General features: G+C 42.1%; 1 protein-coding gene across 8 annotated transcripts in view; it reads right to left on the reverse strand.

Annotated features, from left to right (window-relative positions):
- rad18 (RAD18 E3 ubiquitin protein ligase) overlaps positions 1–18,331 on the reverse strand; it is a 219,534-nt gene that overhangs the window by 130,149 nt on the left and 71,054 nt on the right. For all 8 annotated transcript variants that reach the window (XM_048606426.1, XM_048606423.1, XM_048606430.1 and 5 more), the window contains exons 6-7: positions 15,213–15,332; positions 10,633–10,798 (exon numbers count right to left, since the gene is read on the reverse strand). In XM_048606426.1, the coding sequence (XP_048462383.1) occupies positions 10,633–10,798; positions 15,213–15,332 (286 nt within the window). The remainder of the gene's footprint in view (positions 1–10,632; positions 10,799–15,212; positions 15,333–18,331) is intronic.

An 18,331-nucleotide genomic window follows, 5' to 3' on the forward strand; every position in this document is an offset into this window, starting at 1 on the left:
TCCACTGTGACATCAGCAATTCACACTAAAACATCTGCCTGTTTCGAACCAGGGCCCTTCCGCGTGTAAAGCAAATGTGTTAACCAATACACTACATAACAGGATGTAAAGTGTAGTGCCTCAAACCTGTTTCACCATTCAATTAGACCTGTATCAATTCTTTCTACTTAATTTACATTTCTAATTAACCTGTTCAGAGATGATATTACGCACCTCTGCGGCAAGTGGGACTTGAACTTGGGCCTCTTGGTCCAGGCTTTAGGGATACTACCACTGCATCACATGAGCCTCGCCTTAATTTTTTAAAAAATGTAATCTATTTTTCTAATGACCTTACCAAATTCAGCTGACAATTTACATCTAGAGGGCAAAGATAACTTCACAAGGATCTTCTGGCACAGCAGTGGTGTCTCTACCTCTGGATCACGAGAGCGGGGTTCAAGTCTCATCTGCTCCAGAGGTGTGCAATAACTTTTCTGAAAATATCCAAAAGAACTTCATCAAGGCTTACTTGCATAAATGAGAGCAAATAGCCTGACCTTTAACTGAAAGCATGAAGTGCATCTGCCATACTTCCTGAAGACACTGACGCCCTCTCAGTAAACACCCTACTGGTACCCGGGGCTTACTCCAAGTTGCTACTCTTTCTGAAAGAGCCTGCGAGTGATTACCGCAGTGTTTTGTCTTTGGCCATGAGGCTATTGGCTAATTCAATTAAGATCATCCTGTTAATTTTAACCCTAAGGAGGAGAACAGTAAGACATGATTTTGATAGATCATAGTCTGTCCTTTCTTTTCACAGATGCTTTTTGACCTATGACCGCCAGCATTCTGTGTTTATAATTTTGAGATACAGTTTGACTCAGTTGAAATGCAGTATCAAAAATATTAATTTTTAATTTCACTGGCTGGAATGTTATTATGGATTTCTAAGAAAGGCAGTTTCAACTGAAAAAGAGGCCACATCACTGATGCAAAAGGATTCTGGCTGTCACATTAAAATGGCAGCAATATGCACCATCATATAGCCATTATCCACTTCATGGAGACTCCAGGCTGTGGAGAACTCAACAGAGACAATAAAGCCCTGAGGAGTGTAGTGGGCCTCTGACAAGAGGCGGCAATGGTGGGGAGAGACACAGCCAGAGGTCATGGGCAGGGAACGTTGAAAGAGGAGTGGAAGGCCAAGATGACAAGGAAGCCTCTGGATGCTGGATGGAGAACCAGGAAGAGGAACTGGAGCAGGTATGGAACTGTTGAACAATTGGCCAGGTCACCTGGCAGCACCCTGTAACCGTAGCGACCTCATGCAGTGAGTGAGAGAGAGAGTGAAATACAGCAGCTAGGAGTTGGAGCAGGGATTAGAGTGGTGGGTCTGTACTGAGCAACCAGGACCACAAGCCACTGATGGTAGCTAGAAAGTTTAGAAACGTTAATAGGGTTGACCAACAACCTCAGGAGGCCGCGCTAAACAGTCTGGGCAAACCTCGTGAGGCCACAAGGAGAGAAAGATCTGCTTTATCTCTGGGAGACAATGTAATTGGTGTTCCTTGGTCATGGAAGGTCAGCCATAAAAGCTTATCCAACTGAACTTGTTACCTAGCTGATTGGAACGAGCTGTCCAACAATATTCTTACGGATCTGTAACACTGAGTGAGCATGCATCGTAAATAGCTCATAGCTACAACTTAACACTTTCCCATCAATGTTTATGAAGATTCATTGCCAGTAAAGGATCACTCTTTTATAAAATTTGCGTAGCGTGTGTGTTTTAATCAACTGATACACTTTGCCAATAACAGTGAAATGTAACATGAAAAAAATTATTACTTGGCTGTAAAACACAATCGTTAAAGAGAAGAGGCAGACATTAGCAAACCCGAATATACAACAGATATGGAGAGAGGTCATGTCATACAATTTCTTGTGTGGATGCTTAATTTGGGATTTGGCCACATTAGCTGCCAATTTGATTGCGTTTACATCTCTGCAACAAACAGAGAATTCAACAGAAAGACTTTAATCTCCACAGCCACATTTCTACAAGAGGGACAAACTACAAAAACTGGTTAAATTGAGAACCAAAGCCTCCAGTTCAACAACCAGTGAGCTCGTTTATCTCTATATTCTTACTGAATCTTAACATGGGCAAAACTGCCTTTACGCAACGACTATTTTTTACAGCTTGATTCAAATGTATTTGTTTGCGTGTGAGTTGTGAACGTCAAGAGATGTTTTCACATTTTTCGCATTGTCAATTTCTACTTGGGTGGGTTTTAGGATCAAAAACTAACACCTTGCTTGTTTAACATAATAAGGTTTGACTGGCTAGTTTTTTTTTTGCACACACAGGTCTTTAAGAACTCATGAATTGATAAATACATCCTTTCAAAAATCAAAAACCTCCGTTAGAATCAAGGGGCAAGAGGAGAGTAAACATTCCACCCCCCTCAACTGGTCACAGCACAACAAATGAAGGAAATTATCTTCTGTTTAAAAGAATTGTAAATCATGTGTGGTTCACTGCAAATTAACATAAGAGTCGGTGCATAGATACTTACACATTACACCAAAATTCATTTCATTGATTTCTGTAAATAAGCGACAACCTTCACTTATATCAAGTATTTACTGTGAAGAAATCTCAAAAGGATCTTCACAGGTGAGTGGTCAGCCCAAAGTGGGTACCAAGACAAAGAAGATGACATTAAAAGGAGTGACGTTTTATGCAAGTTTTTAAGACTGTGGAGAGGTGGAAGATCTTAAATTATTTTTTAAAAATGTATACCATGGAGGAGGTCAGACAACCACAATGTGGAAAATAAGACCAAAACAGAATCCCCCTCGTCCTCACGTACCACTCCACCAACCTCCAGATCCAACGCATCATCCTCCAACACTTCCTCCATCTGCAATCCGACCCCACCACCAAAGATATTTTTCCCTCCCCACCCTTATCTGCTTTCTGGAGGGACCACTCTCTCCGGGACTCCCTTGTCCGCTCCACACTCCTCTCCAGCCCCACCACACCCGGCACTTTTCCCTGCAACCGCAGGAAGTGCTACACCTGCCCCCACACCTCCCCCATCCCAGGTCCCAAGAAGACTTTTCAAATCAAGCAAACGTTCACCTGCACATCTGCTAATGTAGTATACTGTATCCGCTGTTCCCGTTGTGGCCTACTCTACATCGGGGAAACCAAGCGGAGGCTTGGGGACCGTTTTGCAGAACACTTACGCTCGGTTCGCAATAAACAACTGCACCTCCCAGTCACGAACCATTTCAATTCCCCCTCCCTTTCCTCAGACGACATGTCCATCCTGGGCCTCCTGCAGTGCCACAACGATGCTACCCGAAGGTTGCAGGAACAGCACCTCATATTCCGCTTGGGAACCCTGCAGCCCAATGCTGTCAATGTAGACTTCAAAAGCTTCAAAATCTCCCCTCCCCCTACCGCATCCCAAAACCAGCCGAGCTCATTCCCGCCTCCCTAACCTGTCCTTCCTCCCACCTATCCCCTCCTCCCACCTCAAGCCCCACCCACATCTCCTACCTACTAACCTCATCCCGCCCCCTTGAACTGTCCATCCTCCTTCAAATGACCTATCTCCTCCCCAACTCCCCACCTACACTCACCTTTCCTAGCTCCAACTCCGCCTCTTTGACCTGTCTATCTCCTCTCCACCTATCTTCCCCTCTATCCATTTTCTATCCGCCTCCCCCTTTCTCCCTATTTATTTCAGAACCCCCCTCCCCTCCCCCATTTCTGAAGAAGGGTCTAGGCCCGAAACGTCAGCCTTCCTGCTCGGCCTGCTGTGTTCATCCAGCTCTACACCTTGTTATCTAAGGCTGAAATCTGTCAGGATCAAATATATTACAGGAGAGAACAATAATCAGTCAGGCTTTTCTCATTGTGCACAAACAGGAGGTTAAAAAATTGTAATTGACCCATTTGTTTCTGTGAGTTTCATTCATGATTCAATTATTTAGCATCCATCTCTGAAGAAGATATTTATACCACATGAACAGCTAAAGTCAGACTAATAGCTTTAATTTTTTCACTTAAATTAAAAGACACTTGTCTTGAAGATTTATTTTCTTCATTCTTTGCTGAACTATGAGATAAATATTTTGCCCTGGTGTTAATATACTTTATAACTCTTGTAATTTATGGAATTACCAAGATCTGAACAAAATGTTTGTAGAATATCCAATTCACACCCATTTGACTTCAAAATAACAACAAATGCATCAAATCAAGCGTCAAAAATCCACCTTTCCTGGAAGGGGGCATGTCTTATATAAAATATTTCTCAAGACAGCACCCAGATTCCCACTGAGTAATTTCTACACCGTCACCTCTGCTGACTGCACTAGTACGCACTTTGTTGAAAATGACACAATACTAAATTTGCATGGTTAAGCTTATGTCTTAATGCACTTTGTGTCTTCCTCTCAACTGTCCTTTGGAAGATGATGGCTTGGGTTGTGGTGAACAGGTTTTTGGTTAAACATCATCCGGCTCGGAGCCCCAGTCTTGCATGGCAGCCTCCTCTGCTTTTCAACTGTCAGTCTTACTCCTTGTCTTCGAATGTTACATGTCAGAGCTGTCAGTTTTTGCTTTTGAAGTTTTAGTTCAGTTTTAGTCAGTCTTCTAGTTCGGTATACATGAGATTTTATTTTCACTGTTTTAATCCTATTCTTTCTGTTTATTGCACACGCTGCTGTTCTACTCTATTTCCTTCAATGTCATTTACTGTAAGATTGTCTATTCTTTAAAGTTATGGATGTTACAGCTGGGTAATGGGAAGCTATTTATATCAACAAAACTACATGGTTGGCTGTAGATTAAACCTCTCTAGACATTGCCCCAAAGAATGCCCAGCTCCAAGCTTCACTGTGATCTTTTTAAAATTTATCAATTTCTCACACTAATATGAGCCAGAAATCATTTGAGGCCTCTTTGAGTGAGACTGCCATTAAGTGCTTAATTGAAGTGTTTTATTTTGTGGACTGCTATAAACTAAATTAAATCTGTGCAAACTGACAGGGAGTGAAGAGAGTAGACAGGGAATATTTATTCATTGTTCTTTAGTTTTGTCAATCCCAACAGAACACTGCCATGAGACATGCAAACTTCATTTGATTTTACCTGCTGCCTGCCAAAATTTAGAAATTAATTTTCTGATTTCTGTGAAAACAATTTCAAAATTCTGCCACTGATGGCTGATAACATGACATAATGTCTGCAACTATGATTAATGCAATAGCATTCCAACTTCAGTGAAATGCGAAAGAAGCTTACAATCCAGTGAATACAAGTTCTCTTACTATCGTGCGGTCCACCTCACTGTCTCATCTTCCCTGCCACAATGTCACCATTTATGGAGATAAGCTGTCAACCAGCACCTAGGATAAGTCCACAGTAATACTGACTACATTCCCTCCCACCTAGTTTCCTGTGTGGACTTTATTTCATTCTTCATCTCTAATACATCTTCCCTGTTCCACAACTGAGGATTCCTCCCCACTGCAGTTGATGGGTCTCTTGACTATCTCTGTACCATTTCGCACACTTTTGGTGTCTTCCATAACCATGGTTTCCCTTGTTTTAGGCCACCAGCCTCCAAATTCAACAGATCTCCCTCCGTCTGCTACCTCCAGCATTTTGGCACCACAAGACACAGTTTTCCCTCTGCTCCCAGCATTCCCAAAGGGACCATTTGCTTTGCCACATCTTGGTCCACTCTTCAACCAACCGGATACCCCTCTCTCTTCCCACTGCACATGCCTACGCCAGTGCGTGAGGCACAACAGATACTCATTCACCTCTTCCCTTCTCACTTTCCAGGGCCCAAACACACACCTTTCAAGTGAAATAGTAGTTTACTATAATTTTTTCAGTTTAGTACACTGTATTCATTATTCATTAATATAGCCTCCTCTATACTGGGAAATCAAATTCAGGTTGGAAGATCACTCTGCTGAACAACCTTATTCATTCTACAAGGCCTGGTCTCAGCTTCTGTTTGCCTGCCATTTTAATTCCCCACAACATTGCCATTCCACTCCCTCTGCCTCCAATACATTCCAATGGCGTTCAACAGCAAGACATCTTTTGATTCATCACTTTACACTGTTCTGGTTTGACATTAACTTCAACAATTCCAAATTGCAACCACTGTTCCCAATTTCATTTGCTGACGGTGGTTGCCATTTATGGTTCCTTTCAGGATCATCTTTTATTCCTTTACATGTCAACTCCTTTAACTTGCACCATAATCTTTTTTGCTATTTAATCCCTGCAGTTGCAGTCTCCATATCTAACAAAAGTTAGATGTGCCACAGAGGTGGCACAGCGAAGGCTCACGAGACTTGTTCTCGAGATGAGTCAGAGTCACAGCTGTCCACTGGATCCATGTTTGAGCTCTGTGGAAATGTCCAGTTAGCTACATTCTGCCCACACTATGCCACTGTCCTACAAACTTATTTTCCTGAAGGATTTGTCACTTTTCCTTTTGTAATCATTCAAGTGCACAACTTCCATTAACCTCCCAGGATGCAAAATCCTGGTCATTATCAACTGAATGCATGAGAAAGTTGTTTCTCACATCATTCCAGCATTTCTTGCCAAAAATCTTAAATTTGTGATCCCTGAGCTTTTGCCTCAATGGGACACAGGTTTACTTTGCCTACTTCATCTAAACATATCAAATTCGTTCAGCTCCGTCAGATCTTCCCATAACTTCCTTTTCTGCAAGGCAACCAACTCCAGCTTCTCCAATCCAACCTAAAAGATCCCATGTCCCCGAACCATTCTGGCAAATCTCCTTGGGACATCTGTATACAGTTGGTTGTAGGACGACATAGCCCTTTGCATTGCATGCTGCTACATAGGGAAGTCACCCGATGCTGTAACTTCACCAGGTTCTCAGCTCGTTTTTAGGTATGCCTGGCCCCCTGCACTCTTCATTGAATCTAGATTGATCCTCTGGCCTGGTGGTAATGGTGGAGTAGGAAATAGACAAGATAAAAGATTAGATTGTGGTCAGATACAATTCTGTTCCTGCAGATGGTCAATAGCACCTCATGGACACCCAATCTTGAGTCACCAAATATGTGTGTGTGTCCTCTAGGACTCAGCTGCTTTCTCATTAGTGGTGCTACTGAACCACTCTTGGCAATAGGCATTGAAGTCCCCATATCCACAGTACATTCTGTGCCTTTGCTACCAATGGTTTACTTGCCCATGTCTGACCTGATGCCTTGAGACTTCATGGATTTTGGAGTCAATGTTGAGGAATCGCAGGGCAACTCTCTCTTGTCTTTATACCACACAGCCACCACATTTGGAGGGTTTATCTTGTCAATGGGACAAGACATACTGACGGATGAAGTTGGTAACGGTTTCTGTAATGTACAACTTGGTGAAAATGATTATCTCAGACTGTTGCCTGATCAGTCTGTGGGCCAGCTCTCTCAATTTTGGCACCAGCCCCACCATGGTGTTATTTTTTAATTGCAAAAATATACTTTAAAAAAAATTAAACTAAGTACGAAAAAAAGTTCTCATTCTGTTCTGTACAATTTTTCCAATGAAGAAGAAAGAAACAAACGGTACACTGGAACTTTACATCTCACAGAGCTACCGTGCAGTTGAAAATAACAAGGATATTTTTAACTCGAGCAGGAAGAAAATATTTACATGTTCAGGCAATGAGAGGTTCTGATAACTGAACAGACTCTCATTGCACTTTGGCAGAAAGACCTCGGGCAGTTGTCTTTCCCCATTGTGCCTTGGAATGTGCCAGTCTGCAACACTCAGTCGAGGTGAACTCTTTACAATGGAATACCAACAAGTTTCGTTCAACGAGATGATGGTCCTCCATGTGCAGTCAATGTTTTTCTTTGAATACGTCCCGAGCAACAGCCCATACAGCACAGAAATGCAGGGTTATGGGGTTGGGTTGGGGGGTGTGTGGTGGTGGTGGTGGTGGGTGCGTAGGTAGTTTGGAGGATTGGTGCGGACTCGATGGGCCAAATGATCTGCTTCCACACTGTAGGGATTCTATGATGTACTCATGGTCAAGTCGCTCACTTAAGATCACACGTGGCAAAAAGCCTCCTCAGAAAGATCCTGCAGGACTTCCACCGACACTTCAAACGGAGCCAGTAAGAGTCAGTACATGTGGGAGGAGACAACACTGAAAGAGAGAGAGAGAGAGAGAGAGAGAGAGAGAGAGAGAGAGAGAGAGAGAGAGAGAGAGATAGAGAGAGATAGAGAGAGAGATAGAGAAGTTAAGCTACATTAGAAGGCTGATGGCCATGGCTGTGGTACACCAATTGCTCATGGTTAGTAAGAAGGCAGCCTAGTTGCAAAGTGGACATTGGTATGCTGCACATGCAAAAACGAGTCGTGACATTTTCAAAAGTTAATCTGAGAGAACTGTCCATGTCATATCGTCAGCAATGAATCATGTCAGGATATGCCTACAGGGACTGCATTACGCTGCTTTTATTGGAACTACATATTTACCAGCCAGGGGAAGACAGAAGCAATCAGAAACTTAAGAGGTCAGAGTAGGAATAGATCATATGGCCTCTTGGGGCTTTTCCATCCTTCAATATGTCTATGGTTGATCTTCTGTCTTAACACTGCTTTCCCTCCTGCTCCCTATATCCCTTAGATTTTTGATCTTGCAAAAAATCATCTGTCCTAGCTATGGAAAACTATACAATGGTAAAGTATCTACAACCATCTAGGGGACAGAATTCCGAAAATTTGCAATCTTTCAAGTGAAGGAATTCCTTCTCATCTTAGTCCCAAATAATCAAGTCCTTAACCTGAGGCTGTGCCCAATGCTCTGGACTCATCAGCCAAGGGAAACAACCTTTCAGTGCCAATTCTGTCATGCTTTTTCAGATTTACATATGTTTTGATGAAATCATCTCTAATTCTTTTACATTCCAGACAGTAGACACACAGCTTAGTCACCTTCTCTGGACAGGATACCCATTCCATCCAGAATTGAACCGAATTAGCTTTATTGTCACAAGTACTCATATGAGTACAGTGAAAAGTTTACAAGCTGCCACTTACAATGCCAACTTAGATACAAGGTAGCTAGGTATAGATCTTCAGTACATGTTCTTAGGGAAAAACAAAAAGAAATAAATAAAAAGTTCAGAACAACAGTCCTTCTAACCCAGTCCATGAACTGGTCAGATCCAGTGAATAGTTACTGAGCTGAATGGAGCTAGGCAACTGGTTTAACACACTGTGCTACAGACCAAAAAAGCTGCAGATGCTGGAATCCAAGGTAGACAAACAGGAGGCTGGAAGAACACAGCAAGCCAGGCAGCAACCGGAGGAAAGGAGTAATCAACGTTTCGGTATTACCTTTCTTCAGGGCTGGATGTGGGGGAAGGGGGTGCTGAAGATAAAGAGGTGGCGGGGGGGAAGCTGTGGAGGCAGACACTGGAGGTAGGTACGACCTGGTTGGTCGATGGGAGGGATTGGACACTGGAGGTAGGTACGACCTGGTTGGTCGATGGGAGGGATTGGACACTGGTGGTAGGTACGACCTGGTTAGTCGATGGGAGGGATATCACCACTTTTCCACCTCCACCGCCCGCCCTTCCTCCCCAATTTATCTGCAACTGTTTCTAACCCCACATCTAGTCTTGAAGAAGGGTAATACCTAAAACGTTGACTGCTTCTTTTCTTCAGATGCTGCCTGGCCTGCTGTGTTCTTCCAGCCTCCAATGTGTCTAACGCACTGTGATGACTGAAATAGGTTGCTGAATTCAATAATGCACAGAAGCTGCGATAATGCAAATGGTATATTTTACTGCATCTGAACACCCACAAAAAAAATTGTCGGGTTAATGCTATCTAATCTAATACAAAGTGCAGCAAGCAAGCCAAATGCATTTGCACCGTTTCTCTAGGTTAAATGGGGAAGAGAGTGAGGCTTTCCCTGACAAGAAATAATCTCACTCATATAAAAGCCCCTACACTGCTCAATCCTATAGCTATGGTTAGGATGTGTAATGAATAAGAGTTGGACTGTGTTGGGATGGCAGGTTAAATATTGCAGGTTACAACCTTTCATACCAGACTTCTTTCTGGATCTCATTCTGTACTATCTGGAAAGTTTCTAAAACAACCGGGATGGAGTCACATCAGACCGTCCTCATGCAACTCACCCTCTTTACTCACACAGAGACATTAGAAAATATCTGGATGCAAGTATTACAACAGTTCTCCCAGTAAATCAGAATGAAAAGGCCATGGACAATTTCAACAGATGTTTACAGACCATAACCTAACCTGACTGTGCTGAGTTTCCTGATATTGGTTGAAGTAACAGCTGGAAATACACCTATTTGAGATATCCCTGAGTGGAGATTCGAAGACTTACATGAACTACACTGCATTTCATTCTCTGCAGTGACACATGCTGGCAAAGACACTATCAGGCCCAATAGGGACACCACCTGCTGTCCAATGGTTGGGGTAGCCAGACACAAACACTTGGACAAATTACAGTCCAGCAATTGAAGCACCTAGACGGTACCTCAACAAGCCCCTAGTAAGGGCTCAGGAAGCGAAGAGAAAAACAAAGTTACCTGATTTTTGACAAGGGTGAAGCCGGGACCACATCGGATGAACAATGCTCATCTTTCAAAGGAGTAGGTGCAGCAAGCATGCCTGTGCTCTCTGATAATTGAGGGTCATCCTGATGCAGCTCTTCTGCACTATAGTCCATGTCCTGGCACTCCTTAACATCCTCTCCTGTAAATAAGATTTACAAATTAACCTTAGTTGAATGCGAATGAGCCAGTGCTTAACAATTACTTAGCTTGCTATGCACCTCATCCCATCAGAGACTGGAGTAGGCTATCGGTCCTATTTAATATGATTGTTATGGACCAGACCAAACCCCCTCAAAACATATTAAGAAGATAGTCTAGACCATAACTTTTTCTCATTTTAAAGATAAGTGTAAGGTGTTGGAATAAAGAATTCCAGGTGGAATTCAACTAGTCAGATTACCAGATTTGAAGCAAAATACACTTTATCCGTACACGAGAGTTAAAATACAACAAAGGAAAGAACAAAGAAAAGAACTGGCTTAGCTATAACACTACTGAAATACTTAACAAAACAACAGATACAGTACTATTACTAATTACATGTTCTAATATAGTAACATCCCATAAACACACCCTTGGCAAAAGGCAAATTCAGTAAAACAGATCGTCTCACATGTAATTCGGCGGTCCAGTAGGAAAAACCTCAAGAGAAAACTCAGAGAGCGGATAGCAGGGAGAGATGGACGGCGGCTTGCAAACCCTGCAGAGACCCCAGCAACTGCGACTGAAAAACTAAAAATTATGGTTCTGTGGGAGTTTGCCTGACGCATGCAACCTGCTTCTATTGTTCCAACTTTAAAAAAAAAAAATCCCAAGGCCTCACAAACCATTTACTCTACTGGATCTATGTAGACTGCTCGGTACCTCTGCCTTAAAACCTCTCTTTGAAAAAGAACCAGAACAAAATACACCTTAAAACCCCTCTCCAAGAAAAAACCAGGACAAAATACACCTCTTAAACCCATAGCATCATCACACCATGCAGCTACACATATCAGTTTCACACTACAAAGCCAGGAAAGACATTTCTGCTTCTGATGACTGAGCCTCAATTTTCTGGGGCTGAGCCACTGGCTACGCTGACACCACCCTCCGCTTAAAAGGTATCTCTGTCACCAAGAGGGCACAGGTGCCGACAGAACACTTTTTGCTTGGATGGGTGCAGCTGCCACAATACTCAAGAAACGCATCACTCTTCAGGACAAGGTCAGAAATCACATGACACCAGGTTATAAGTCCAACAGGTTTATTTGAAAACACAAGCTTTCAGAGCATTCACGTGACAAAGGGGCTACACTCCAAAAGCTTGTGCTTTTAAATAAAACTGTTGGACTATAACCAGGTGTTGTGCGATTTCTGACCTTGTCCATCCCAGTCCAACACCGGCACCGCCACATCTTATTCAGAACAAAAAAAGCACTTGGAAACGTTTGTGGGAATTCAGATCTATCTCTGTGACACTTTATTGAAAATATGACACCACTCTGATTCCCCTTTACAACCAATCAATTTGTTACATCTCCAGGCAGCCCTCAAAAGAAATGTCAAACATGATTTTTCCTTTCACAAAACCATGTTGACTCTGCCCAATTTTACTACAAGTTTCTAAATGTCTTGCTTACTACCTCCTTAATGATATTTTCTAGCATTTTTCTAATAACAGATCAGACTAACTGGCCTATTGTTTCCTTTCTCCCTCCTCATTTGAATACTGCTGATACATTTATCACTTTTCAATCTGCTAGGATTTCTTCAGAGTCTAGGGAACTTTGAAAATTACATCCAATGCATCTACAATCTCTACAAACATCTACCTTAATGCAGCATGCAGGCTGTTAAGTCCTGCCATCCTCAAGAAGTTTTTAACATGAACTCAACCTTTTTATGGGATATTTTGTAGGATAAATTCACCACATTACTTTCATTATGCTTTCCTATTCATCAAAAAAAAAAATCCATCTGATTGGTCAAGTACAATCTTAGTATTTATTACTGTGCTGGCTCGCCTTAAGCAATTCAAACCTCTCTTACGCATCGCTGGTATAAAAATGACCAGCATGTAGTTCCTAGGAACGCCCTTTTATGTTTTCTTGTATAAAGGTGTTAACATTTGCCACTCTCCAATTAGTGGCTAAGGAAGGTTGGAAGATTATGGCAAGCCCTTCTATTGCCTCCAATCCCACTTCATATAGGAGCCAGGGATATAAGCTGGCATCCTGCCAGCACGGTGGCTGTGGTTAGCACTGCTGCCTCACAGTGTCCTGGGTTTTGATTCCACCCTTGGGCGGCTGTCTGTGTGGGTTTGCACAATCTCCTCCATGTCCATGGGGGTTTCCTCCGGTTTCCTCCCACAGTCCAAAGATGTGCAGGTTAGGTGGATTGGCCATGCTATATTGTCTGTCGTGTCCAAGGACATGCAGGCTAGGTGGGTTAGCCATGGGAAATGCTGGGTTACAGGGATAGGGTAGACAGGTGGGTCTGAGTTGATGTTTTTGAACAGTCCGTGTGGACTCGATGAACACCTTACACTTGCTTTGAAATAAAATAAATAAAAAGTTAAGGTCTGGGCTATCTCCTTGATATATTTTGGAGGGTGTTTGGTCTGGTCCATAATACTTAACAGCTTTTTTTTCTTTAGTAAATACCAAAGTACTAATTTAGTATTCCATGTTCTGCACCCCTATACACCTACTTTTACTGCTCACTATTTATATGCCCAGTCTTGTTTCCTTCTTCATTTCCCCTTTCAACTTATTGTTCAAGAACTTGACAGGCATTGTTTACCCTGTTTTTGTCTCTTGGCAGCTGTAAAGGAATCTGTACCTTTGATGAAGAAGGTCATTCACAGTAAAGGACTGACCACAACTTGAAATTGCAAGTTCATCAGCGACAGTAGGGTCAATTAAAATAATGCAGGAAAATGATGTAGGAACAAAAGCTACACATCTTCAAAAGTTGAAAAGGATTTTCAAACGTTTTGAAAAAAATTAATCAGCAGCATTATAATCATTTGCTCCTTCGAATCTGACAAAAAAAATGCATTCACTCCTCCATTTAGATGTATTAAAGGATTTTTGAAACACTGGACCAAGTAGACAGTCAGAATGCTGCAAAAGCTTAATTATCTGTCTAAAAACAGTATTCCGTTGACAGTCAATCGGTCCCTTTGACACTGGTACAATTTCCTATTATTTGGATTGCTGGTGACCTTTCCAACTGTTGACAATGCACAGAATAGAGTGACAGGACTGACAATCATGTACATGTAACCGACAAGTAATGGACTGAGTTTTTAAAATGGGACCAAATCAGCAGGGGCCACCGTTATACAAGTGACACTTTTCCATCCTGCTATATATTTTGAATAAACACCATTAATCACTCTCCAGAAGCTGAACAGTTCACATGGGTGTCAGTACTGAGCTCAAAGTTTAGTGCTAGCCATCACACTACTACAGGATCAATGTTGGCATCTTGCATATCCTCCTGCTGAGACAATTAAAGGGGAGGAATAGATCACAGGAGCCCCAGTGGCTGTTATATTTGTGAAGATGTACATGTTGTTAAATCTGGTCGTATACTAACTTTCTCAATTCACCTCAATCAACTGGTTGAAAGACTGGTGTATCCACTCAACAGACTGTCTGAACTAAAATCACGCACGATCTAGATCCTCAAAAGGAGTAAAATCCAGCGCACTGAATGGGACAAGGGAGAGGATCGGAATGGTATTCTATCTTATCCCCTTCTACATGGGAGAAATTACTGCAATTAGGTTATGAATATTTAGAGAGACCACAATATATTAATTCAATAGTTTTACAAGACTAGAGATTGTAGAAATGGATTTATCAAACTGCCACACCAATACAGTCTGAATGTATGACAGTCATTGCGATACACTGTTTGTGTATGCTCAAGCTGTAAATAAATTCCTTGGGTGTTGTGGGTTCTGTCTTGAGTGAAGTCTAATGTGGACTTGGCATGGAACATCCAGTTCATTATGTCATTCTCCAAGAAGCCTGATTTCTTTAATTATGATCACCTCCAACTCAGAAGGGGAGAGCTGTGCTCTAAAGAGTAAATCTTGCCTGTCTGCTCTGAAGTTGTATCTGCCACTGAATTGTTCCAAGCAGACACTTATTTTCTTTAACAGCTGCTCTTCATTGGATAACAAGGCTGAATCCTACTTGTCCTTTGACCACCTCTCACTGTAATGTCCTGTCATACATACAGCTTTACACATGAAATAAGATCAACATTATTCTGTTAGTAACAAGCCAGTTTGAGCTTGATTTAACAGTGACTGTGACAAAAGATTGCAGCTTCAATAACTGCATCTGGTGAGAGCTAAAAATTTAAAAGAACATCCAAGGTCAATAAAACTAATTCTATTATATTGTTGTTCTACTGGGAAGCAAAACATATTCATTTCTAGTGTTGTGTTCTTTAGGCTTGATTTGTGAAATGTCACCTGACATTAGACTTCAGTTTCAACCCTTGATTAAACTTTGTGAAGCAGGATTGAAAATCAACCGTCCTGTTCCTTTTACCTGAGATGGTTGGACACTGCTCTTCAACATCCTTGTCTTTCTTCATTTTTGTCCCCTTTGTCTTCCACTTGTTCCTCACCTCGGCCACCAGTTGTTGAAACTCCTTGCAATGTTTTATACCTGCAATGTAACACAACAGAAGATTTGTAATTGCACTGTAACAATGAAAACGGTCCTGACATTCCACTTTGGGAATACTGCAATGAGTCTTTGAATGGTGGGACTTTTCCACACAGTTAACTCCAGAGAACAGTGATCCCACTGATCATCCTCTATTCTTCTCATATTTTCAAATGGTTCCAAAAATTGAAAGGGTCCTGTCAGTTCCAGTGAGGGTGATGTCTAAATCCATTTATATCTCATGGGACAGATATCTACATGAGTGCCAGTTGACTCAATCACTGTAGACCTGCAATCAACCTTCTTAAGGATAAGTATCACCATTTCAACTCCAGCTACAAATGAGGGGACAGGAACTCAAATATGAAGGCATTAGGGGGAATTCTACCCTGCCTATTGCTAGAGAAAATGGGAGGCAGAGTCGCTGGGAGGACTGCATTTTAAATGCATTAGATATGCTCTGCCAACAATCCTTTTACCTAAAAATGCTTAATTATCCTTATTCTTTCACAGATGTAAGCATCACCAGCAAGGCCAGTGCGTGTGGCACATCTGCAGTTCGCCTCGAACTCAGAGGCAAGTGAAGTGTCAATCACATTGTTGTGGGTGTGGAGTCACATGTCGGTCAGACAGGTGAGAATGGCACATTTCCTTTCCTAAAGGGCCATGAACAGCCACACAGATTTTTACAACAATCAACAATACAGGCTGACTACTGCCTGGCCATCCTACAGCTTTGATCCTCTCCGTGTGTAGCACCTCCCTGGCACAGTCACTGATGGACAACTCCTTTACAGCTTCTCTCTTGCACACACAGAGAGCTGACTAGGAGGGATATTGAAAGAGGAGGGCCTAAGGTGTCACCAAGACTCACCAGATTGTTTAATCTCACTCTCTTTGCCTGTGGTTGCCCCCGAGATCTGAGATACTGGTGAGACCACACTTGGAGTATTGTGTACAGTTTGGTCTCCTAATCGGAGGAAGGATTTTCTGGCTATGGAGAAAGTGCAATAAATATTTACCAAAGTGATTTCTGGGATGGTAGGACTGATGTATGAAGGGAGTTTGGATCAGTTAGGACTACATTCACTGGAGTTTTGAAGGATAAAGGGGTATCTTAGGTAAACCTGCAGAATTCTAACAGGACTGGACAAGTTAAATGCAACTAGGACTTTTCCATTTCTCAATCAATGATAGTTGTCATGGCTGCCATCACTGAGACCAGCTTTCAATTTGAAGTCCAACAGGTGCTGAAGTGGGAACTGAACTCGTGTCTCAGAGAATTTGGGTTTCTGGATTGTAATACTGGTGCACTAGGCTCGCAGTCTGTTCCATCCAGCCATTTTCTGCATCCTCTCAATCTCTGATTCCTCATCTCCATTGCATATGTTCAGATGAGGCCAACTTTGACAAGGGAGCCTCCAAAACGTCCACCTTCTTCCTCAACCGAGCATTCCCCAACACTGTTGTTGACAGAGCACTCAACACTGTCTTCCCTCCTGCAACAGCGATAGGGTTTCCCTTGTTCTTACCTACCATCCCACCAGCATCCACATCCAGAAGATCATCAGACACCATTTCTGCCACCTCCAGTAGTTTGCCACCACCAGGTACATATTCTCCTCCCTTCCCTTGTCTGCCTTCCGCAGGGACCGTTCCTTCCAGGACACCCTGGTCTACTCTTCCTTCACCCCCAAAAGCATCCCACAGCACCTTCCCTGCAACCGGCTCTTTGGAGGGTCAGTGTGGACTTGATGGGCTGAATGGCCTACTTCCACACAGTAGGGATTCTATGATTCTAAGGCATTTCATCACCAGCTTAAATGCAGTTAGGGATGAGGACTAAGTGACAGTGAGGTCCACATTCAATGAATCAATTAAATAAATTCTGATCTGGAACAACTGCCTGAATGGGAGATGGACGGAGATGCATCAGCAACCTTCAAAAGGGGTATAATATATACATGAAGAGGAGGCATTTGTAAGGTTTAGCGAAGAAAAGCTGAAGAGTCACACAAATTGAACAGTCTTTTGATGGATGGTTTCACAGATACGGTGGGCTGAATGGTCTACGTTTGTGCTGTTTGATTCTACGATTCTATTCGGGTCTCAACAGTGCACAATAAATTACCGTATGGTATTTACAACACTAGCAACTAATTTCAAGCCAAGTCAGGAGAGATGGGATCAATCTTCCTTGACTGTAAAGGCCTTACATCAATGGGTTAATCTGTCTTAATCCAGTTATTTCAAGAATAGGTCCTGCACAAAACTGTCCCTGAATTAATTTTTTACGCAACAGAAACCAAATCTACGCCTATTGTGAAAAATAACAATAATGCAGAGTAGCACACCTTCGAGACAAAACACTTTGTTGAGGTTGAGTCAAAGGAAATTCATTATGATTCTAATACATCAGACAAAAATTATCCATTTTTATCCAGCTTTTGAGATAGCCATCAATTTCAAATATACAGAATAATGTAGAGAGTCAGTAATGGGGACAAGAAATTGGATTGATAAAATTTCTGGCATAAGTAAGGTTCAAGGATCAGTGCTCATGGTAGAAGCTATGATTGTTCACTATTTATTACAAATTGTTTGGCTTTATACTATTAACAGTAACTGTTGTGAAATTTTGCCTGCTTTCAAAGACTGAAGAAATACGTTAAGATAGTGCAGTTGTTAACATTATCAAATATCTCCTGAGCATGTGGCCAGAATCTCTCTCAAATTAAAAAAAGGTCAGATTCCTTCACCGCTTTGGGCTGTCTTAGGACCCGCATGTCAGAATGATTTGAAATAGGGGTGCCAAAATAATACAGATTAAGATTTTTAACAAAACTCAAAGCGTAACACCAGCTCACTACTCTGAAACTAATATTTAAAGTGGTTTGAAGTAGCACAAAGGTAAACATCATATTGCAATGTTTCAAAGTTATGTGCTTCCTTTTAAGTAACAAGACATATTCACAATAAGAGGTTTGATGGTACTGTCT

This window comes from Rhincodon typus, chromosome 16, assembly GCF_021869965.1.
Source record: "Rhincodon typus isolate 14 chromosome 16, sRhiTyp1.1, whole genome shotgun sequence".
Lineage (NCBI taxonomy): Eukaryota > Metazoa > Chordata > Chondrichthyes > Orectolobiformes > Rhincodontidae > Rhincodon > Rhincodon typus.